General features: G+C 42.5%; 2 protein-coding genes across 2 annotated transcripts in view; one reads left to right on the top strand and one right to left on the bottom strand.

Moving 5' to 3' along the window:
* Positions 1–9,773: 9,773 nt before the first annotated feature.
* qrfprb (pyroglutamylated RFamide peptide receptor b) lies at positions 9,774–18,353 on the top strand. The gene is made up of 6 exons (XM_062526960.1): positions 9,774–10,107; positions 10,804–10,962; positions 11,280–11,341; positions 12,712–12,947; positions 16,675–16,772; positions 17,929–18,353. The coding sequence occupies exons 1-6, from the start codon at positions 9,774–9,776 to the stop codon at positions 18,351–18,353; spliced, it is 1,314 nt and encodes a 437-aa protein (XP_062382944.1).
* A 2,633-nt stretch (positions 18,354–20,986) lies between these two features.
* The window catches only part of polr3a (polymerase (RNA) III (DNA directed) polypeptide A), a 34,880-nt gene continuing 31,161 nt past the window's right edge, over positions 20,987–24,705 (bottom strand). Inside the window, exons 28-31 of the mRNA XM_062526396.1 lie at positions 24,494–24,658; positions 23,770–23,901; positions 23,054–23,186; positions 20,987–22,169 (exon numbers count right to left, since the gene is read on the bottom strand). Coding sequence (XP_062382380.1) covers positions 22,018–22,169; positions 23,054–23,186; positions 23,770–23,901; positions 24,494–24,658 — 582 coding nt within the window. The 3' untranslated portion in view covers positions 20,987–22,017. The remainder of the gene's footprint in view (positions 22,170–23,053; positions 23,187–23,769; positions 23,902–24,493; positions 24,659–24,705) is intronic.

The raw sequence follows: 24,705 nt of genomic DNA on the forward strand, positions 1-24,705 counted from the left end.
TTACCTGGTGTGTCTTCTGCCGTCTCCAGAGTCTTCCACAGACTACCATAATAAACACACACACACACACACACACACACACACACACACACACACACACACACACACACACACACACACACACACACACACACACACACACACACACACACACACACACACACACACACACACACACACACACACACACACACATTAGGAAAAACAACATCCTAATCAAACATAATAAAATGTTCCTGGTTAAATCGCACGTTTCCTTCTAAAGTATCGCTTTACAGTTTTCTTTACAGTTATCGTTTCTGGAGTGAATGGTCCTCTACTCTACTCTGTCCATCACCCACACAACAGGTTAGCTGTAGTAAGTAACCGAAACTACTTCTACACTCCATTACGCCATTACCTCCCTAAGATCTACAACAGGCTTCTGTCACATGACCACCAAGGCCCTTCTGGGCCTAATAAATTAGAAACACCTGTGGTCATGTGACACTTTCTCCATCAGTGAACAAGAGCTACAGTGGCAGCACGAAAGCTTTGACTTGGCATTTTAACTTTTGTAGTGAGTACTGTTAATAAAACTCAGTGTGAACACATTGGCTATTAAGCACTCTCTCTCCATCACTTTGTATATTTCTCTTTCTATTCTCATAATGCCTCGTTTATTTCTCTTTATGTTCTCATAATGCCTCGTTTATTTCTCTTTATGATCTCATAATGCCTCGATCATGCCCTTACCGTGACCTTCTGTGGTGCTGTGTCGGTTGGCGGCTCAGAGGAAGTGAGCGCGTAGGAGGAGGAAGAGACGAACGTGGCACGCTCGTGGCTGCGCTCTGGCCTGGTATGTACGGTCGGCTAGGAGACGAGGCGTCGGCCATCGCCTGCTGCAGCAGGCCCATCACCAGGTCTTTTTCTAAGAAGCACGAGAGGTTAGGGTGATTTCATACATACACACACACACACACACACACACACACACACACACACACACACACACACACACACACACACACACACACAGCTGTGCATACACACACATGCACATCACTGTGCGTAGACATATTGTAATTTCCCAACTATTAGCCGCGGCTTATTCAATGATACTGCAAAGTTTCTTCAGTTATTAAGTTAAAGGAATAGTTCGGAATTTTGGACATAGGACCTCATTTCCAACTTTACCGAGGTGATATAGGTCGGTAGAGACCGTTTTTATCGCGTTTAGCCCCTTCCTTCAGTTGCAGCGTCCCCCTTTGCTAACGCTGGTTTTGAGCTAACACATTTCTACGGTAACATCAGTCTGACATCAACAACAGTCTTACTCACTCCACCGCACACCCGAGACAAGTCAATTAAATCGTCGGACTATCGATATACATGTCCGTGTTGATAGAATAATTTTAGAAATAAAACTAACCTTGCAACTCAATCATTTATTAAATTTTGAGGGACTAGTTTCTCAATATCAATCCGCCACTGCCATACAGGGAACAAAGTAGGCTATTGCAATGCGATGCAAGGTTCGTTTTATTTCTAACATGGTTCTATCAACACTAGGCATGTGCATCGATAGTCTGACGTTAAAATGTATTTGTTTCGGGTGTTCTGTGGAGTGTTTTCAGTGGCAGGCTGGATGTTACCGTTGACTTGCGTTATCTTGGCACCAGATTAGCACGAGATGAACGCTGCAACTCATAGGAAGGGCAGAAATTCACTGAAAATGGTCTTCACCGACCTATATCACCCAGAATGAGTTGGAAATGAGGTCCTATGTCCAAAATTCCGAACTATTGCTTTAATACACGGGAGCAGTTCATGTGGTATTAATATGCTTTTGTTCCTTTTAACTTGCATGAAACATTGTCCTGCAGCTTACACACAATGGGGCTAATACACAATAAATTACTGTATGCAAAGACACAGATAGGCTACATCTAAACATTAACATTAACACACGTATTTGCAATGTACATGTGTGCATGAGTGGATAAATGCCAAAACAATTATTACAGATAGAATCACAGATCAAATTGAGCTTAATAAACAATGTCAAGATCAAGTCTATAGGTTCAGTAATAACAAAATACTTGATTTTTGCAACAAAAAAAAAATTGTCCTTCACTTTCAATCAAAGCTGAAAAAAAGCTAAGGTACAGGACAGGTACAAGACAGCTAATTTTCTGCACCCTCTCAGCGATGGCCAGTGATGGCAGAGATGACAGAGTGACTGATGGTACTGTCCGCAGTCGCACAACCCTGTCATCTCACCTTTCTGTCCGGCGAACAGGAGCCACTGCTGCAGCAGGTGAAGGGAGTCCGTCTGCAGGATCTGACAGAGCAGCTCCAGCACCTGCCAGAGACAGGAGGACACCAAGTGACACCTGTCATCCTCTGGAGAACCCTCAAACTCTCTCTCTCTCTCTCTCTCTCTCTCTCGCTCTCTCTCTCTCTCACTTTTTCTCTCTCTCTCTCCCTCTCTCACACTCTTTCTCTCTCTCTCTCTCTCTCTCTCACACACACACACACACACACACACACACACACAGTACAGCAGTATACATACAGAACATCCATACATACATACAGTAGGCCTACACACAAACACTCACATCTGTAAAGTGTAATGTCGGTAATCAGCACATCAGAGAAATTCACACCTGTCAACCCATAAAACTATACTCTGTGTATTATGACACTGACACACACACACACACACGCGCACATACACACACACGCACGCACACACACACACACACACACACACACACACACACACTACAAAATCAATTCAGGAGACAACAGAGCAAAATGACATCCACATCCCACTGCAGCACACATGTTGCTGTACCCGCACCATGCAATCACTTCTAAAGTGCCAATGCGTCTACCTCCTCCGGTCTATTTCAACCATAGTGGCAATGCCACTGCACACTCCAACCTCTGGCTCCTCTGCAGGAGTGCTATGACACCAGATTCAGAAAATCAATGGCCACCCGTGTCTCGACAGTATTGGTGTTTCTTGCAAAGTAACAGTGCCATTTTTCAGGGAGCTTGGAAAAATATATGGTGACACATTACATGAATCTATATAAGAGTGACATAACATTGTCATAAACACATGACACTGTTATCACACATGAACCCCAACCCTATCCCTAACTTGTCATGACAAAAACTGAATGACATTTAATGACAGACACATTATGTCGTAAACATTCATGACTTGTTTATAATGTTTATGACACATTCATGACAGTGTCATGTCACTCTTATGCAGATACTGTACCTTCAAGTAAAGCGTAACCAAATATATCAATTGAGTATCTTAACAAAAATAAACAAATTCGGGGAGCGCTGTGGTGCAGCGGGCTACAACGCTCATACCACATATGGGTCCGAGTGCCCACGGGGACCCAGGTTCAAGTCCGGCCATTTCCCAGTCCCACCTCATCTCTCTCTCCCATTTACTTCCTGTCTCACCCTTCACTGTCCTATACAAATAAAGGCAAAAAAGCCCCAAAAATATACTTAAACAAAATGAAAAAATAAACAAATTCAATGACATCCCAATGAAGGAAGATGTCTGCTCAATGAAATGCTCAGGAAGATTGCTCTTGTTGATGGTGATGTTCTGGTGATGTTCTGGTTCTTTGGTTAGTCATTCAGACTACTTGGCATGTAGTGTATGTCATGTCGTATAGAAGAGCCTTTTCGGCTCCCAGGTCGAACATGAGGCATGTATTTGACGACCACCAGATCATTTGGAACTGTTATTGTATGTCACATCTTGTTGTTGTTGATAGGCTGTTGATCGGCAATAGCGGGAAAGCCTCTGTCTACAGGAATTTAACATATTTCTGTGTATGTCTGAAAATGTGCCGCATACAAAATGTTCATAAAGGATGGACGATTTATGCAAAGTACTGTATGTCCTATGTCCAATATAGATATCAGTTCAACTTTACCTTGACTCCTACGTATCTCTGAATCAGTACCCATATCTATGCAGACCTCTAACTCTCCCCACAGTAGGTTATAATATAATGTATCAGAGAGGCAATAAGCATTTCACATGCATGATGCATGAGTGTGAGATTATACGCTCTCAGCCAGCAGAGTAATATCACAGCCACAGTTCACAGATTCAGTCTTTGATTACAGTTGGCTGAATCAGGTTCGCTCCCATTGTGAAACCAAATGCTACCCTTCACATTTGACCGTATTTTCATTTTATATTACTGCGACACAAGTTGCTGCATCTCACTGCATTTCTTGGTGGAAGAATGGTTATCTATGAATTAATCATAAAATGTGTCACTGATGTGCCTTTACTTTATGAAACTATGCAATGTCAAAATGAACCAAACAAACAGACTTACAGTGTAATACATTATCTGACTGCCACTTGTACACTCCACAGTTATGCAAGATCCTGAAACCCGAAAAGAGTTCGAACTCTGGTTCACAGACGTGTTATCAAACCCAAATGAGAGGGCTTAACCCAGCCTGCATGGCACCATCAGTACTGATTTACACTTTGGGCAACCTCCAGAAAAGGCATCTAAAAATACACATTTAAATAGCCTGTTACCCACTGCAACCTTCATCACAAATGACAAATTATATTTCATTATGGTATGCAGATTTGTAAATGTATTAGAAGCTCATCACTGTTGCTTGGTACCCTCACTCCACATATAATAGGTCAGCCGTTATAACAAATGACTATTATGCACAGATCGTGCAACTGCTATTACAAATAATAATAATAAAAAAAATCACCATTAACCATTATTGCAGATTTATGACAGTATTAATTACACTATTACTTATTCAGATTACAGATACTTACTATGTTCAGATCAGTTCAGAAACTGAATACAACTATTAGTTATTTACAAACCCATTCACTCTTGTAACAGATATTGAACATGCAGTATGTGTGGCGTGTGTGTGGGTGGGCATTAGTGTGAGTGTGTGGTGCGTGTATGTCTGTGTGTGTGTGTGTGTGTGTGTGTGTGTGTGTGTGTGTGTGTGTGTGTGTGTGTGTGTGTGTGTGTGTGTGTGTGTGTGTGCGTGTTTGCATGTGTGTGTGTGAGCGTGTGTTTGTTTGTGTGTGTGTGTGTGTGTGTGTGTGTGTGTGTGTGTGTGTGTGTGTGCGTGTAAGTGTTTGCAGTGTGTGTGTGAGCGTGTGAGCGTGTGTGTGTGTGTGAGCGTGTGTGTGTGTGTGTGTGTGTGTGTGTGTGTGTGTGTGTGTGTGTGTGTGTGCTACCATGAGCTCCTGGTCGTGAAGAGGCTGCGTAGGAGCAGGGGCACAGGTGGAGGTCCTGCGGGGGATGGAGGCGGTGGAGCTGTAGCGGCCCATGGAGCGGGTGGGAGGGGGCAGGATGCGGCCCGTCTGCGCTGAGTACTGGGTCTTCCTCCCGCCTGCTGTCCTGTCTGCCCGCTGCTGCTGGGGGATGCACGCACGCACGCACGCACACACACGCACACACGCACACACACACAAACACACATACACACACAAAACACACATACACACAAATACTAAAATGAATGACATTTTCAAAAGTGAGAAGGGTTTTTTACAGTACCTTTTTTTTTTTCTTCACAAAAGTGAGAAGGTTGACACACACACATACACACACACATAGGCTGGGTGAACCCTGCCTGAGCTTCCAGGGACACGAAGTGCAGTAGAAACAAAGCGCAGCCTCGCCAGACTAATGTTCAATCTTAAAAGATTGAGTTTAGTACGGTGAAAACCAGACTAACACACACACACACACACACACAAGCAAAGTATCACCCAATCTGAGCATCACACACACACACACACACACACACACACACACACACACACACACACACACACACACACACACACATCACACCTACCTCTCTTCTGTCCTGGGCCTGGGTGGACAAGCTGACTTTGGCTGTGATATCCTTCAGCTCCTCCTTCCAGGCCTCCGACAGAAGCGCTTTAAGAGAAACAGCAGCATCTCCTAGGTTACGTTAGGGCTGTGCGATTTGGGGAAAATATCTATATAATATCAATATATGAGATACTGTATAAGAAAATGAACCGTGCAGCTTTTGCGATGAGGTAACTGCATTGGTTCACATTGCAGTTGCCATTGTGATGATTGTGCACACACATGCGCACACGCACACGCACACGCACACACACACACAGTACATAGTTACATAACACGCGTACACACACACATCACACATCAAAAGGCCAGCACTCCACCTGCTCCGGCCTTTGAGCCAAGCTGCTGGAGGTGGAGCCCAAAGTGGTGCGTTGGCAGGGGGCCCCTGTGCGACGTTTTCACCCGACCAGCGATGAGTGGATGGGGGAAGAGGGGACTGCTCACGTACCAGTCGTCATTCACCATGCACACTGGGTTGCCATTCAGGCCTGTATGGACATTACAACACAAAAAAAAGGTAAAGAGGAAAAAGAAACACAGAATGGCATACCATTCTATCTTTATACCAGTGCAAACTCTGTCCCCTAGTTAGCTACAGTATGAAAACCCCCGGGTGGGTACAGTCTGTGATCTCGCTGATCAAAAGCTCAGCCTCTTTCACTCTGTGAACACACTGGCACCCTGCTGCGACCAGGAAGCAATGTCTCTCATTTCTGAGGAAAAAACAGGGGAAATAAGTAACCAGTGGTGTTTTAAACACAGTGGGAAGGTTCTGGTCAGAGAGGACAAACTCGCGAAAAAAATAATTAAATCAAAATGAATGTTCTGGAATATGATGGAAGCGTGCGGAAATAATGTATTTCATGCACCAGCTGATAAAGCAATAATGTGGCACTGATAACTCAGAAAGCTCTTACTAAATTAATCTGAAATTACATTCTTTCTAAACATAAATCTTTTATAAATCTTTATAAACCTAAACATAAATCTTTTGTAACTACAACCTTTTGCATGATATGTGTCTGTCTAGTAAGGCCTGGAGTCTGTTGAGCTGGAAAACATAATTGTTGGCAGTAGAAAAAACCGAAACAATTTTTGAACGTCAAGTGATTCATACATACGTAAAACAATTATTCTTGGTAATGCGCAAACCTGATTTTTTTTTTTGGTGAGGATTTTGCTATTCATAAGGATTCCATATTTGAATAGCCTACAATGACAATGATATACTGTATGCTCAAACAAGCCTGTTGGTGTGATTTTAATGCAGATGGTAAATGGAGGCAGGATTACACATATAATTGATAGGATATCTATTTCACTAGCACCTTGCCAGACACAACATTTGGACTATTTGGACAGATTGAAGATCGGTCAGTTTACTTAAACTGGCAGAAGCATGTAGGCCTACAGTATATACATGACACTAAGGGATCTTCAAAAAGCAACTCAACATCTATTTACCTTGTATCTAACTAAGTCTTACAGAGTTGTGTTTTGCTTATCTTATAGCTATTCTGTTACAATGTATTTACTCTTTTACTAATATTTCTTTCTAGGCTGTAAAATACTTTAAGTCTAAATTCAACTGTAAATTTGTAAATTCATGTAATATTTATTAATGCCATTATAAGTGCACACAAACTCCAAAGACACAATTATGTACAACACCAAAGCACTCATGTAACAGGCTTACTGGAAATGCCAATCACAGCCCCAACAGCTGAGCTGTACTGTATATAAGCACCCACACTGCCCAATTATCATTTGTAGGATTTGTAACTGTAGCATTTAGCTTATACTGGCTTTCAGTGTTTCCCTCTGTGCGCTTATTTTTAGACTTTAATTATAACTCACACAATACTAGCCTACTGTAGGACGCTTGAAAGAGAACCTAGCAACAGAGTAAACTCCATTAACACCATGCTCATTGCCATTGCATTAGAATCCAATATTTTCCCTTTCGTTGGAGTACGAGAGAATATGGCTTTATTTGTGTGACTGTACAGACTACAGACTGAAATGCATTGCGGTGGCACCTCTCACCCGAAATGTGCGTGACTCGCTGTGGATGGGGGTTGTGGCGTGAGAAGAACGAGTGATGGCTTAGAGCACCAAACCGAGCACTGCTTACGCCGTTCGTCTTACACACGTCCCTGCAGGTCTGAAGTGGCTTTTGATCAGACTGGTCCTCAGCTTTCCTCTTATTTAAGATGGCCTCTTGGCTTTTCAGAGCGGATAGGTCCGGGCATGTTGAAGCTGGAGTGTCACTCTCTCCCAAGTCCATCTTCTGTTAACCGGCCAATAAAAGCAAACTTTTCAACGATTGTGACCTGAAGTTAGCTTCACACTCACCCTCACCACATGCTGTTTCTGCGTCAAGTAAAATTAACCTCTGTATTGAGACATGCTATGACAGAAGTGTAAATTAAAAAAAAAATACAATATGTCATTAAAGCCTTTACAAATACTTAAACATGGCTGATGAGGCAATAGTGTCGGAATTAACTGCGATTCCTCACCTCTGTTGAAAGCTTGCACCACAAGAATTCTGCTACTGGGTGTCTAAGTGGCCTAAGTCGAACCTGAAAGACCAGTGTTTCTCCATGTTGCTAGGCTGCATGTCCCCAACCTAGGGGGGATGTGCTAATATATGCACGCAGTCCACATAATAATTCAGCCCTGATTAAAACCCAATACTCTTTTTTTGGCCCTGCCCCTGACAGGGTTTTAAATGAGCAAAAAAGGATTTGCGGCTAGTCGTGGAGGGGAATAATCAAACACATTCACTAATCACTAGATAGCCTAAACTGACTTTGTCTAAGTAGACCTACTTTTTTGCTTTGCCATTATTCTCTACAATCAAGAATGATATGTGCTAACCAAGCTCAATGTGTGTTTTGCCTCCAACGGCACCTTCCAGGCAGCACAGCCTAAAAGGCACCTTGACCTATTCCTAACACCCTCAACCCTCACCCTACCCCTAAACTGAAGGGAGTAGTGCCTTGAAGGCAGCGCTGCCTGGAAGGCACCATTGATGGCAAATAATACCAAAGACCGTTAACTAACCCCAATCCATGCCTTGAATGAATACAAGAGTGAACATATCCTGTTCTGAAAAAGAGCTCATGTAAAAACGGGTGCAATTTAGTATGCTACCCTAAAACATTTAAAATGTATTGATCAATTAAAAGCAACAGCATATTTTTTGCTCTTTTGGTGTATGTCTTGTGTTTGAGATCCCCCTTTTTAATGACCTATGGTCATATGAAGTAACCTGGTTAGGTAACAGCAGACTCACTAGTTAATTTCACGGAATGAATATTTTAAGTGGACGTCGCCAGGCTACATATGAATGTGTTTAGATGTGGCCTACTGTAAACAAGCCATCACTCCCACTGTCCAATCATTTAGTTTGGTGGTCAGGGCGGATCTTCAGACTAATGTACATCCTTGCTCAGGACTTCCCAAGCGCAGTGACGGTCAAATAGACCCGCACCAATCACAGGCAGAAATGCGTCAAAAGGGCTATTTAACGCTCGATGTCATGTGCCGTTTAAGAGGATGCCGGCAACTGAGCCCTCACTCGCTGGAGGCTTTCACTGGTACCCTATAGAAGTCACTGTGTGGTGCGTCCAGTCCTAACGTGCAAGAACTGATGTGGCTTTTTCAGGACGGCTGAACGTATACTGGAGGTTTGCCAACTCACCTACAGTCGCGGAGTGTTTCTATTCGGACACTCGCCACAGTTCCCTTGTCAAAATGTAAACCGCTGAAGCCTTTTTTCCCCTTGATACACACATTTGCTGGTTGCGGGCAAGGATGCCATCGTCTACTGTAATGGCAACTATTACCCCAGAGGCACTGAAGGAGCTACTGAAGTACTACAATTTGTCTCGACAGGAGTTTATAGAGACGTACAACATAAAGCCTCTTGTTTACATCCCCGAATTACCCTCTGGAGCGAAGACGACATTTGTCATCATGTATGCTGTGATTTTTGTGTTAGCACTCATCGGAAATAGTTTGGTCGTTTACATTGTTGTCCGAAAGCGCACGATGTTAACAGCAACAAACATTTTTATTTGCTCCCTGGCGGTGAGCGACCTCCTCATCACTTTCTTTTGCATCCCTTTTACATTGTTACAAAACATATCCTCAGAGTGGCTTGGAGGTGAGTAGCCTATGTATTGTTATACACTTATGTGACAAGCTGGTGATTGAATGCTGACTGTGTCAATGTTATGTACCGAAGTCAACAAATGAAATGTTTATTAAATGGCAGAGGAAACTACTTGATGACATCTGATGCGTAATAGTGTTTTGGAGATCCACTTTGTGATGGATTACACGTGGTAGACCAAGAAACACCGGAACGCATGGTTAGGTCTCAAATGCACATTTTACGCAACAATATTTCTGCTACAAAGTTAGTCACAGGATATTACTCAGATACTAGCCTAATTCATAACAACAATTTAATAACAAGCTCTTATTTAGCTGTTTGGAAATCCCACGCCAATTTGCCTTCGGGACAGTAAACAAACGAGGATGTGAGCTAATGGGTAATGAACAGGAGTGTTAATGAGTGTTAACGATTTCGTTTGCATATTCAGGACAAGTCCTTCAAGTACACATACTGTGTTTCCCTTGTTATTAGACTTCATGATACAGACAATAACTAGCCCAAGTAATTTGGATAGCATAGGAAGTTATGTAACAGCCCACGCATGAAAAAAAAATCAGCATTCTTCCATAACATAATGTTGCTGGAGGTTAAAGTAAAACTCGCTGTATTAGTGTTATGCAGATTGACTTGACATGTACACCTGGATCAACAGATTATCTCCATTACCCCTCCCTACAACAGGTGTTTTAGTGTGCAAGACTGTCCCATTTGTCCAGACAACGGCAATCGTGACAGGCATCCTGACAATGACTTGTATCGCCTTGGAGAGGTACCAGGGAATAGTCTACCCCTTGAAAATGAGGAGACAGTACACTCTGAAAAGAGCATACAAAATGCTAGGTAGGCTTTGTTTTTTCTGCTCTGGTGCCATATTGCCACTTTATCTAAAATAAATAGTCAGCCTGTGTATGTCATGTGAAATGAATTGTCCTAACATGATCACAATCTACTGTCTGTATCTACTATCTCCATTGACTGGAACTGAGCTGTAAGCTAGTGTTGTTTGTGTTGTTCCTAATAAATGGCAATCAGATTCCAATCAGCCAGCTTGCAAAATGTTCTCAGATCTAAAGCGGATACATTATTTATTAGCTCTAGGCAAGGCATTTGCCAGTGGTAGAACCTGACTGTATCTATTTCCTGCTGTTGTTTTGCAGGGCTGGTTTGGATAGCCTCTGTGATCGTGGGTTCCCCCATGCTGTTTGTCCAACAGCTTGAGGTGACAGCAACTCATGTGAATAGGATATGAAGTGGTGTGGAGAAAGATAGGTGCAGAGTTTGGTATTGGATTAAGGCAATGCGTTAAATTGTTTTTCATGTAAAATGCATACACAAGTAGGTATGTTGCCTTTGTTTAATGACAAACTCTTTGCCACTCTCTTCACCAATGCATAGAGGTCATTTTCAGACTTTTACTTTTAAAAGCACTCAGCATAATATTTTTTCTGGATACAGTACATAAACACATAAACTTACAAACAAAATCATGGGCAAACATGAAATATTAAACATAGATAATGCTATGATGAGATAAGCGATGAGGAAAACTGACTAGTCTAAATTATATGTGTATTTTAACAATGCTTTTGGTTGGTTGCCCTTGACAGTCTATTATTACACCCCTCTTCTGCTCTTGAAAGATAACGGAGTAGGCACGTGTCTCTTGACAGTTATTGTGTTGTAGTTGCTCTTTTATTGGAAATATTGTCCACTGGCTTTAGAAAGTGGAAGGGCTATTCATCATACCTACAACACAAGGTCCTATATGTAATTATGGCCATATTTCACTCTATAATACCAAAGCCTTTGGCCTGAAAGACCACCACATCTTCACAATTAATTAAAAGAAAGGCTGCCCAAAGAACCCTCAGCTGCAGCACTTTCTATGAATACAGAATGAGGTCTTTCATTCTACTCACATGTCACATGACAGACTGTGATAAACACATCCATCACAGAGGATCAGATTACTTTGAACATTTTAATATGTAGGCTATTTAGTCTCACAAGACAAGAGAAGGATTTTTTCCCCCACCTGTATGGCTAATGAAAAATGTTCTGCTCACAAATTAGTATGAAGTTATTTGAAATAAATCTTCTTTGGCCCACCGTTAGCACAGTAACAAAGCCAAAACAGTATGCTTACACTGTTCCATATTCAGACATGACATGCACCTGCATTGCACCACATGAAAATAATAAAGCTGCCTTGTTACTGTATAAGTGGAACCGATATGTGTTGAATATCTGACAGGTTCCATTGTTGGGAAGCTCAAATGTGTGAAATTTGTCCAGCGCCAGTCAATCCAAACTACAAAACAGACAAAAAAAATATAAATAAATAAAGGTAAATCAGAGTGGTGAATATCCAGCTGTGCTGAACACCTGGCTTGGTCCCAAGAAACACCGGAACGCATGGTTAGGTCTCAAATGCACGTTTTAAGCAACAATATTTCTGCTACAAAGTTAGTCACAGGATATTACTCAGATGTTAGCCTATTTCATAACAGAGTGATGTATTTCATCATCAGAGTGGTGAATATCCAGCTGTGCTAAACACCTGGCTTGCCCCCCCCCCCCTCCCTGCAGGTGAAGTACGACTTCCTGTACGACCAGCACCACGTGTGTTGCCAGGAGCGGTGGCGGTCCCTGCGGCACCGGCAGGTGTACGCCACCTTCATCATGGTGGCGCTGTTCCTGCTGCCCCTGGCGGCCATGCTGTTCCTCTACACGCGCATCAGCATCGAGCTGTGGGTCCGCAAGCGCGTGGGCGACTCCTCCGTCCTCAGCACCATGAACCACCGCGAGGTCAACAAGATCTCAAGGTGAGTCGACTCGACAGCCATGGCGTAGAGTAGACAACGGCCATGCGTTTATGTGCCATTTTCAACTTACTCCGTTAGATATTGATAATGAACAATTTTGCTTATTTTTATGTGACCAGATTGTCTACTATATCTACTCAGTTAGATATTAATAATTAACACATTTCCTTATTTTTATGTGACCATTTTTACGTTTTTTGTAATATCATCTTAATAATGAGACATTTACCGGCTTTCTTGAGTATACAGTTTTCTATGTGAATTCATTAAAATGCATACCCTCTGCACTGACCCTGAGGCTGAAGTGGCATTCAGTCCTCGGCGAATTGATGTCAAGGGGTCTTAAATATACATTTGTAAAGAATTGGGACTGACAAAAAACCTTTTTGTGCCATTTCCGTTACACAACTCAAAACTGAGATTAACAGTGGGACCAAATGAGAGACTGGATTTTGTTACAAACAGTGGATGTTTTTTGGACCGTAAAGGCTGCACCTGTCATTTGGATACACTTCCGCAAGGTTTTAGTGACCAGAGAAGATGTTTTGACATTTATCTTATCCTAACTGCTCTTATTCACCATGAGGTGACTTTCTACTATCTAGGCAGTGCTGCTTATTGCACCACAGAGTGTCAAATAGCAAACTCATGCTATGACAAGGGTCAACAAAAACGCATACACCCACAAACATTTAAAGAGGAAAAATAATCATCCTAACCCTCAAATTTGTACATCGGACCTTTTTTTACTTTACTGTCACATTGTGACAATACAGTATGATACCTGCCAAAATTATCTTGATACTGATACTAAAAAAATTCTAGTGTAGGGCAAAAGCCCAAACCTTCAGGAATGACGTGGAATTTACCATTTAAAAAATCTGAAAATATTTTTCAATGTAAGATAGTGGCTGAGAAAACAACGCATTAAAAAGGAGTGTGCCATAGTGTGAGATTTATAAAGATTTCAGAATCAGAATTAAGTTTACACATGTTGGCAAAAAGACATGTTTATTTTATTCATTCATAACTTGCTTGACTTCTACACACTTAGTTGCTATCAAAGGACACCATTACAATCAGCTGGAATTCACTGGTTGTTCAAATAAAAGATAGGCCTAGGCTAGGCTAAGATATCCTAACACACCAACCATAATATAGGTTGACACCTGGCATTGTTGATCTGAATATGTTTTTTACAGCTTGCCTATTCATGAGTTTCATCAGGTCCCTTTCGTATAAAATCAAGCACCTAGATTATGAACGCAGACTGCATGGTGCTTGATTGATACACCTGGGGAAAGGGACCTGATGAAACCCATGAATAGGCTACAGTAATGTTACCAGAGTGCTTCAGTGATGTGTTTGCCACATTGATAAAACCAAATTAAATACCCTAGTTATCATTGACCTTGTTAAAATCTGACTGCTTTTTTTCATGGCTCTTACCAAGTATGCGTTGAGAGCAAGCATTTGCAATAAAATCAGTTTAATTAGTCAAGGGTACATTCAATTGTTTCCTGACAGTTGGCGCACACAACGTGGAGGTGTGTAGTGCGTGGCGAGAGCCGTGGTGTGTAGCATGATGCAACGTGATGTAGAGCAAGACCTTTTGTCGGACGCTCCGTTTCTATTCATCTCTGGCACTTGCATTACCCTGCTATTTTGAATGAGAAATATGATGTGGACAGAGGGTATTCAGTGTTCTTCAACAGTAAGATGCAGTGAGGCAGTGATTTTCAACCACTGTTCAATCAGGTGTGCCTTGGGAAATTGTCTAATTTCACTAAATGTGTCCAAAAACATGTAGGCTATTAAGTTGTTGCGAATAGTAGGTTATGCCATTGTTGAGCATCTGCCTGCAGTGTAGTGACTTGTTAAGTAAATTAATACTCTTTCATGTCAGTGGATGCCAGTAGGTAATAATGATCTGGTTGTGCACAGGTAAGAAGTAGATATTATTTAACATTGGGGTAGCCTGGAAATCCAGACCCAAGTCTAGAAAGATGAGAAATGAATATAGCCCAAGTCAAGGGGCGGCACCAAGCACGCATTTGAGAAGGGGAGGGGGAGGGGAAGGGGGGTCAAAATCCCCCTTTATGCAGAGCAGAGGCAGTTCCATTGAAGTCTATGGGCATAGATCAGAATTTCACCACATATGCTAAGATCTTGGTTCTATAGAGTTAGGAATGTGAATTTCGGGTTACGGAATTATGACCCTCAAACCCTTCTGACCATTTCAGGTACATTTTTAGCATTTTTGAGCATTTCCGTGGGGAGAAAATAGACTTTATATCAGGTGTGCCCCTGTTATTTATTCTGCTCCTGTTGGCTGGTTGCTACATACAGTATGCTCTACATTGACAACACAATCCTGCGATGTAAACCAATGATGACGATCAGGTGGCGCTGGGGTGTATGAGAGCAGTGACATTTCCATTATTCCATTGATGTTTTTATTCAATTTTTTGAAAGTTTACATGCTTTCTGTGTGTTATTTTCCATATTATAATTAATAAATGTTACTAGAGGTCTTGAAAGAGCGCCACGATTATTGTGAAATATCACCAATTCACCAGGTGCCTTTCCGCGGGCGTATTAATCAAGACATTGCAATTGCATCAATGCTTAATCAAGGTGCTTGATTTTATACTCCTGTGGAAAGGGACATGATGAAACCCATGAATACGTCAGTGACACGCCTCTTTATGCAGAGGAAGCAATCTCCATTTTGCGCCCATAGACCTGAACCAGAGCCATAGAAAGAGAGAGTTGCGACACTCTTTGATGTTGCCACCACACTTTCAAAAGTTCCAAAAAATCTGTGCTGAATGGCTGAATCGCAGGAGGGTGGGATGTGTTTCTGGATGCTGGAAGGTGTAATCAGTTAACTCAATGACTATACTGACCAAGAGATTGGCTGTAAATAGTTCTAAAAGTCCCATAACGAGGAAATAGGCTGTAAAAAGCGCTGCCATTTTTTTCCCTGTAGAGGTCTATGGGAGTGTCGCCACTTTTTTGTATCCGTTTTATCTACCACTCCAGCTCCACCTTAACAATCTTTTGTGCTCCCTATGGCACCAGAGAGTGTCAAGTAGCATTCTGCAACAGCTACATCATGCAGCACAGTAAAAACAAGTGCTGTATCCAAGGTCTCTTGACTGAGCAGGCAACAAACAACACAAGAAGAATGTGCAGCATACATGCCATAATTATACATGCCTGATTGTTTTCTTATGTCTGATGTGAATGTAACAGTCTGAAGAGCCAAGTGCAAATAAAACAAAACACTTGAAAATCTTGTTTTGATGTTTGAAAGGAGCTATGAGGAATTTTAATTGGACCATAAATAACTTCAGCAAGGAACAATAGTGAACAGAAAGTATAAACTTTTTAATCATCTGCCAGACAATACGACGACATTACAATGTAAATAATGAGCTGACAGCAACAGGATGTGTGTGTCTGCAGTGAACTAAACTGTGACTGACACTGTATTACATACACTTCTAGAGAGTTGTTTTTTTGCCCACCTATCATGCCATGCTTTTTGAAATCATGCCTCGAAAGTACAAACCACATACAAAACGATATAATAAGAGTACTTATTTATAATGATAATAATAATGAAACCTTTACAGTGTTTTTTTTTGTATTCAACAACCCTATAGCCTTCATGTTTATATTATGTATTAAAAATGGATTTTCTCCATGTTGTTTTGATCAGAAAGAAGAAGCGGGCGGTCAAAATGATGATCACCATCGTGCTGCTTTTCACTATCTGCTGGGCCCCATTTCACACAGTCCACATGCTCTTTGAATACAGTAAGTATGACCCAGTCTCTGGAACCAGGCTCTTTTTAATGAATAGAGATCATGATTCATTTGCAAAGTACAGAAATGCATCATAGTTATTATGAGACCGTCCCCCCCCCCCTTCCTAAAACGTAGCATTTACTGTAGATTCAACCATGAAATTACTTTTTCTTTTACACCACAGCACAGGCCTTTTGTAGCCTTTCAAATCATTTTACCTAGTTTATTAATTCAGAAGTTCCTCTCCACAGTGCACTTGAAATGGTAAATACAAATAAATGTATGCAAAAATATGCCCCAGCAGCAAAGGACTCCTGATATAGAAAAGGGAGTTTGTGGATACCAAAATTATTAAAAGGTTAAATGAACCACAACCCAGAAAATGCATTTTGTCAGTGTATCTTACCATGTTGAGGTAGATTACTGTAACTTACCACATAGAAGTATTCACTATACTATCATTTATATTAATACCTTGTTGAGGTACATTCAATTGACTAGGTGTTGCTTACCGTTGCCAATTCAGCCTAATGAAACAACTGTTGTCGTCATGGAGACCAGTCATGGTGCATTTGAAAGCGTGTCTGTGATAGCCGGTGATTTACTCTGCCAGAATTGATACAAGCTTCGCTCTAATGATGGTAGATTAGATCCATTTTGCCGTCAAGCCCCTTCAATGTCATGGTTTGTTCTTAACTGAAGACAGGGAAAATCTGATTAGACTGCACTTAGCTGCAGTGCGATAGAGTGGCAATTACTTTTTCAGATGTAACAGTTTTTAAGTCTTTTAAGAATATGGACCTACAGGGAAATGAGACATATGGCTCCCTGAGGCAATTCCTGTCATTCCCATAATTCCCATAAGCAATTACAATCATGTTCCTTACAATCCCAGGTGCCGACTAAGGTAGTTGCCCAGGAAAAGCGAAAAAATAAAATGGTAAAAGGGCCCAGGCTGTGCATCTTATTTAGGTCTTCAGGTGAACAGTTTTCTCACAGATGCTGAAGGCAAAATAAGAAAGACTAAGGTGGGACCTAATGACTTGCCCAGGCTGTTGCTTATTCAGGACTTAGAATGAACAGTTTTCTCACAGATGCCAAAGGCGTGAGAAGAAAGACTAAGGAATGCAATTTTTCATCACTCATGTTTTCATCCTACCTCTAGATGACCTGGAGAAACACTATAATGAAGTCACCGTCAACATGATCATCGCAGTTGTGCAGGCCATCGGCTTCTTCAACTCCTTCAACAACCCCATCATCTACGCCTTCATGAACGAGAACTTCAAGAAGAGCTGCCTGTCCACGCTCTCCACGTGTCTTCTCAAGCCAAACCACCACCACCACCACCACCACCACCACCACCAGGGCGGCGCCATTGACCGACCCATCCACAGCGTGCAGTTCATCAAGCCCCTCAGATGGGGGCCGTTCCAGAGCAACAGCGTGGGCGACGCCAACTCTCAGCAACACCTGGCCGACAACGGGGGCTCGTCCTCGTCCAACAACGACGCCTTCTCCGCCTTCCCCGAGGTCAAGATCTCTGGCATCACCTCGCAGCTGCCCGCCAACAGCTCTCACGCGAAATGAAACACAAGACAGTTGCGCTTGTCTCAAGCTTGGAAATGAAGCGCTATGGGGTCAAGGCCCGGGGGGGACGCGTTAATGAATCCAACTCTCACTTTTGCTGAAACTCAGAGGGAACTCCAAAACAGAAGCATTAACTGCATCGTATTAATGAGACAGGTCACATCACGAGGAACCTGAAGAGGAGTTTTTGTCTCGCTTCACTGCTGCGGAAATATGTGAAGATCACCAAGGTTGTGTAGTCAGTCCCAAAGGAGCCCCTCTGTTTATTGCCGGCCGCTATGAAGGTACTTGTTGGCTGTACCATTACATGCCACTGCAGCCAAGTCCAGAGTATCTCTTGAGGCTAGATTGTGTTTTCCCAGACATAAAGGTTGGTGTAATTGTGGGGGCCTGGTAACCTATGAAGCTGTGACTCCCTGAGGGGAGTTCTTGTTGTTCGTATTGCAGAACTGTGTAGCCCTTAATTTTCCCCTCCAAGTGTGACTGAAGATTGGCATAATCCTGCCATAATTTGCTTCAAGAATGTCAACATGCCAGTTTGGACGAAAGTGGTGTTTGCCACAGAACAAATTGGTCAAAGGACACTGCAGAAAAACAAAATGTCAGAATCACCAGATTCTTTCATTGGTCTGAACTCCCTCTTAAAGGTTGTGGAGGCCTGTACAGTACAACTGCACAGTTTGTTTTAAGCTGCCATTGTGAAACTAAAGTGTAATGACCTCCTTGCGTGTCCTCAAGGTGACATACAGTACGTGCTCAGGTTGGCAAAAACTCTGAAAAACTGTCTCACAGACTGGATCACTATGCCACCTCCGTTTCAGAGCATTCTTTGAATGATGTTGGATTTTCAGAGATAAATCAGTTCCCAGTTGGAACGAATCTTGTCAATGTGTGCAACATCTGATGTTTTTGCCTCATACAAAATGAATGTTTTGTTGTTATGTGATGCTCTGTGGTTGCTTAATCATTTTGTTCCAATTGCAAATAGATGAAATGTCTATCCAGAGGGTTTATTTTTGTATTGCTGAAAGTCAATATTTTTTCACGTGTTGTTTGCTTTGACGTGCATGTTTCTGATGAAATATTTGCTCTTCTTTTGACCTCTTTCGTAGTATGGCCACAACTTCTGTCAAACAATCGCAAATGATACAAGAACAACAGGCAATTAAGATTCTAAGATTACAGCACTAGAATGCAAATGTGACTAGCACTGATGTTTATTGTTGTGAGGAGTAACTCCTGATGCAGATGATAAATTATATTGCATAGTTAATATTGTGGTTAAAGTGTTGAATAATTTGTTGCCTCATCTTGTATCCATGGTCAAAACATGTTGATGTGTTCAATAAAGTAAGTTGTAATAGATCCTTTATCTCTTGCATTAGTCCACATAATAATGGACACACGGGGCTCTTTAGATGTCACCAATTATGAGGGTATAAAGGCGATTTCACACGGAAGGTGGAATGCGTGAAGTAGCCACTGTGCGTCATGGCAAAAGGAAAACATAGTTCAACTTTGACCACGGGGTGTGCATAAGAGCTCACTGAATGGCAGGCCTGACCACCATGCACTTTGCTTTGCTTGGCGCAGTGGCAAACCATTTTTGTGCCACGCAATGCTTTTAAAAAGGATTTGGTTTAAGAGCACAACCGTGCCCATGCTGTATTGTGTGTGTGTGTATGAGGGCTGCATTGCTCATCTCACTGCTCTACTGAAAAAAGGCATGTTTATGAAATGTCTTTTGAAGGCTTCTGAAGCACAAAAGCACTCACAGGAAGGTTTTGTCCTTTCATGCTGCTTAGGAAGCCTTTTTGGAGAATATTCTGATTTCAGAACAGGGACATCAGGTTGTTCACCTCGCATGAACTCAAAAGGCGTCTCCGAATGCGATGCACCGGCTGTACACACACGATAAAGTGGTTTTGAGCTCTAAGCAGTAGACACGGCGCAAGCCAGGTCCAATAATGCAAGCCAAAAACAAAGAGTGTTTGATGAGGCAGTCAGGAGCTGCGGGCTGATATTGTGTAGACATTGCTAGATTATTGACACTCTATGTGAATCAAGTCTGAGAAAAGAATTAAGATTTGGCAGGGGGAAGGTAAACAGTGGTAAAATGGGGGGAATTTGAGATAAATATTTAGTTGTAATGTATGGGGAAAGGATTATGGGTTTGTGTAGTTTGTCTACTGCACCATCTGGCTCTTGCAGTTTCATTAATCATTAGCTCCTCCTGTCAGAAGAAATACATGACACCTGGTTGTTTTCTTTTCTTGTTTGGCTTGATTAATTATTTAGCATACTCATAGCATCCCAGCAAACACATACCCTTTAGAGAACGTTCCCCAGAGGTTCTCTAAAGGTTGTACCTGTATGTGTTTGCTGAAATGGGTTGTCAGTTGTGTGGATGATCTATGATTTACGTACTGCGGTCAAATATATGCTTTAGGTATGTTCAAATTCGAATCTGAGTATGCTCAGCCCGTTTCCAGCCTGCAATGATATTATTGATATAAATGAAGTCAATAGGTCAAATCAATAAGTCAAATCAAAGTTGATATTATAAAACTGAAATGATAAAAATGCCAAATAAAACAGCCTTGCAGTAAACAGTGCTTGACTATTTTCAGATGTAAAATGTTGCTCCAGATAGACATTCCTTTATTTACACTTTATTCACAAACATATATAGGCTATATAATCAAGCTTTATACAGATGAAAAACGGAAAATAAAAAATAGTTGACAATCACTCAGGCTTTAGTCATACTTGTTCTCTGCACATTAATTCAAGGTTGACAGAGTAAGACAAAAGACAAATTGAGACAAACTCCAAAACCAGAGCTATTAGCATGACTACCTCGTCCATTTTGTCCGAACGCAAACACCATTAGGAATAAAGGGCATTTACCTCAGCGACCTGTTTTGCACTATTTATCTTAATAACTGAAAAAAATGCTAACTCAACAAGCAGACACGGCAAGCTAGTTACTTGAAAAAGAAAAGAAAAATGACACTAGCCCAAAACATGCTGTACACGATTGTACAATAACTTCGGAAAGAAGGCACACTGAAACAAACAAAGAAATGAAATGTGTCTTTCAATGAAACAACTGCCAGCAAACAAAAAAAGAGCGACTTAGTCACTCTGCTTTGAGGTAAAATTCAGAAGAATCAAAGGTTTCCACTGAAAAAAAAAAGATGTTTGTAACGACAGCAAATCGAAGGCTGTCCAAGTTCCTTCCCGGTGGAAAATGATGAACTCTTTTTGTCCTTTTGTCCCTATCAAAACAGTCAAGAGTCTTCTCATCAATCAACAGCTGGGATTGACTAGGGTAGGAAAAAATAAAAAGAATCCCGGTAGACCTGGTGAACTTGCTGCTTATACTGTATCTTCAATGAATGAACCCGTTAACATGGACCCATGTTAAGAATGGGGTCAGGTGCATTTCCTCAGTCAGCATCTTCCCTTTGAATGACCGCAAAATCAAACATATCCCCTCACATAGCGCCATACTCAACCCTGTTATTTCTTCAAGTCCAAACAGTGCTCTGTCTCCCCCCAAAACTCCATAGGCACAGACCATTTCTATAAATGGAAGCTTGGGCAAGTTCCCTCCTATAATACCCTAGAGTAAGCGCTAGGGTTAGGATTAGCGTTAGCCTTAGGGGGTCACCAGGGGGATGTGGAACTCGGGGTTGTCGAAGAGCAGGGGTCTGCGGGGCGGGTTGGGGTCTTTATCTGCTCGATGGAGCAGCTTGAACAAGCCGGTTCCGATGTTCATCGGAATGCCCATGATGATGCACTCGGACACACCTACCGGACACAACGACAAATAACAAATGGATACAGTTTAATCGTTTACCGTCTTAAATGGTCATTGGTCGGGTTTCCCAGATTCGTTAAGAAGCTCTTAAGTGCTAAGAACTTCTTAGGAGCGCTGTTAGAACGTTCTGATAGCGCTCCTAAGAAGTTCTTAGCACTTAAGAGCTTCTTAACGAATCTGGGAAACCCGGCCCTTATCATTTTATGTGGGTGTCTATAAACAACCTTTTTACCGCATGTTTAAAGGGATAGTTCGGGTTTTAAGACACGAAGTTATATGGGTTCCCTGTCAGCAACGTTGTGCATCAGCACTGACTTACCCCCCGACAGCGTCCTGTGAGCCGAGATCCAGCCGGTTTTTGATCGTTTTTGATGCTGAAGAAAGTAGTCCGGCAAGTTTCTGGGGTCACGAAAGTAAAGTGTTTTTCTTCTCAAAACCATATGCGTTCAACAGAGTGATATATTTGCACCACAAAAACGTTGTCCAGCTGTCAGTAGCGCGCAGTGATAGGAATCGCGAAAAATAAGTAAGTGATAACGAGGTTTGAATTTTTCCTGGACAACGTTTTTGTGGTGCAAATATATCACTCTTTTGAACGCATATGGTTTTGAGAAGAAAAACACTTTACTTTCGTGACCCCAGAAACTTGCCGGACTACTTTCTTCAGCATCAAAAACCGGCTGGATCTCGGCTCACAGGACGCTGTTGCGGGGTAAGTCAGTGCTGATGCACAACGTTGCTGACAGGGAACCCATATAACTTCGTGTCTTAAAACCCGAACTATCCCTTTAAGCGTGATCCATGCACCAACAACTATCAAGTGGTTTGATTTGAAAAGATCTAGAAGAGGGGAGGAGGATGAATGGATTCTCACCACAGACAGAGTCCTTCTGGCCGAAGTAGGCGGCGTCGAACAGGTGATCGGCCGTCTTCTCAAAGGACGCCAGCATCAGAACACTCTCCTTCATTTTAGCCAGACCGAAGCGGGTGATTCCCAAGATCTCGCCCTTAAATCAATTATAACAAAAATGGAAGCATACACACACACACACACACACACACACACACACACACACACACACACACACACACACACACACACACACACACACACACACACACACACACACACACACACACACACACACACACACACACACACACACACACACACACACACACACACACACACACACACGCAGAATAAGGCATTAACACTGAATCCAAGCCTGAAAATAATGAATCTAAAAATGTAAATCCAACCCTCATTCTAATGAAAAAAAGTGTCAAGAAAAGGATCATGTTATATGTGGCTACAGATTAATTTCATAAAAATAAAACGGTTTTGAGGTAACAGCATTTCAATTTAGTCACATTTTATCAACGGGTTTAAAGCTACAAAGACAAAACAACTTCCCAGCACCCAACACACACACACACACACACACACACACACACACACACACACACACACACACACACACACACACACACACACACACACACACACACACACACACACACACACACACACACACACACACACACACACACACACACACACACACACACACACACACACACACACACCTTATAGGACATGAGGTCAGCGAGCAGCATGACGTGCCGCCGGTCTATGCTCATGCCGTGGTTGCTCATCGTATACTGGATCTCGTTGATGATGGTGGTGCGGGCAGCTTCTATGCCAAGGGTCTTCTCAACCTGGAGCAGACCACAGACAAGGTGAGATCTGAAGCGTCCTTCCTTTTGAACTCTTAAGGCCGTCACCCCACCGGACACGTACTGTACCCGGTGCGCCGCGACAATAAAACAATTAGAACCCCACTGTTTTCAATGGAGCAAAGCCCACTGGAAACGTCTGCCGCGCAGCAGCAGCCGCACAGAGATAGAAAACTTATTCTAAAATCCTGCGCGTCAAGCCCAGACCGCCGAACACCGCTGAACGGCGTGTCCGGTGGGCGCCGGGCTTTACTGTTTGCGTAAGAGCTATACAGTATATATTGTACAGTAGAACTATACTGTATTTCTTTCTTTTATCAAAAAGTATATTTATGGGGCGTTTTTTTGCCCTTTATATGGACAGGACAGTGCAGAGAGACAGGAAGTGAGTGGGAGAGAGAGAGATGGGGTGGGACCTGGACATTACCGCAGGTCGGACTCGAACCTGGGTCCCCGTGGGTGCTAGGACCCGCTCATCTTATGGACGCTGTAGCCTGTTGTGTCACAGTGCCCCCCCCCCGGAACTATACGGTCTTTGGAGATGGCGGAACACAAAATGGCGGATGTCACTCACTTCGTAAGTGTTGTTCGAGGTCGTCCGGCTGCCGTTGACGCCGTGGGTTGCCATGACACTGCGGAGGTTGTCTCCCTCCACGAGCAGCTTGAACTTCTGCTTGCCGCTCTGGTCGTCGATGTGAATGACAGCACGGGCCACCTCAGGGATGCCTTGCACCACCACCTGAACACAGCAGGAGGCCACACACACAGTCGCACTCCAAATTAGTG

This window comes from Sardina pilchardus, chromosome 22 (assembly GCF_963854185.1).
Source record: "Sardina pilchardus chromosome 22, fSarPil1.1, whole genome shotgun sequence".
In the NCBI taxonomy this organism is placed as follows: Eukaryota; Metazoa; Chordata; class Actinopteri; order Clupeiformes; family Clupeidae; genus Sardina; species Sardina pilchardus.

Excerpts from the sequence above, each read along its gene's own strand:
- qrfprb (XM_062526960.1), top strand. The coding sequence starts at position 9,774 with ATGGCAACTATTACCCCAGAGGCACTGAAGGAGCTACTGAAGTACTAC. Across the intron at positions 10,108-10,803 it reads ATCCTCAGAGTGGCTTGGAG|GTGTTTTAGTGTGCAAGACT; the intron begins GTGAGTAGCCTA and ends TCCCTACAACAG. Across the intron at positions 11,342-12,711 it reads TGTTTGTCCAACAGCTTGAG|GTGAAGTACGACTTCCTGTA; the intron begins GTGACAGCAACT and ends CCCTCCCTGCAG.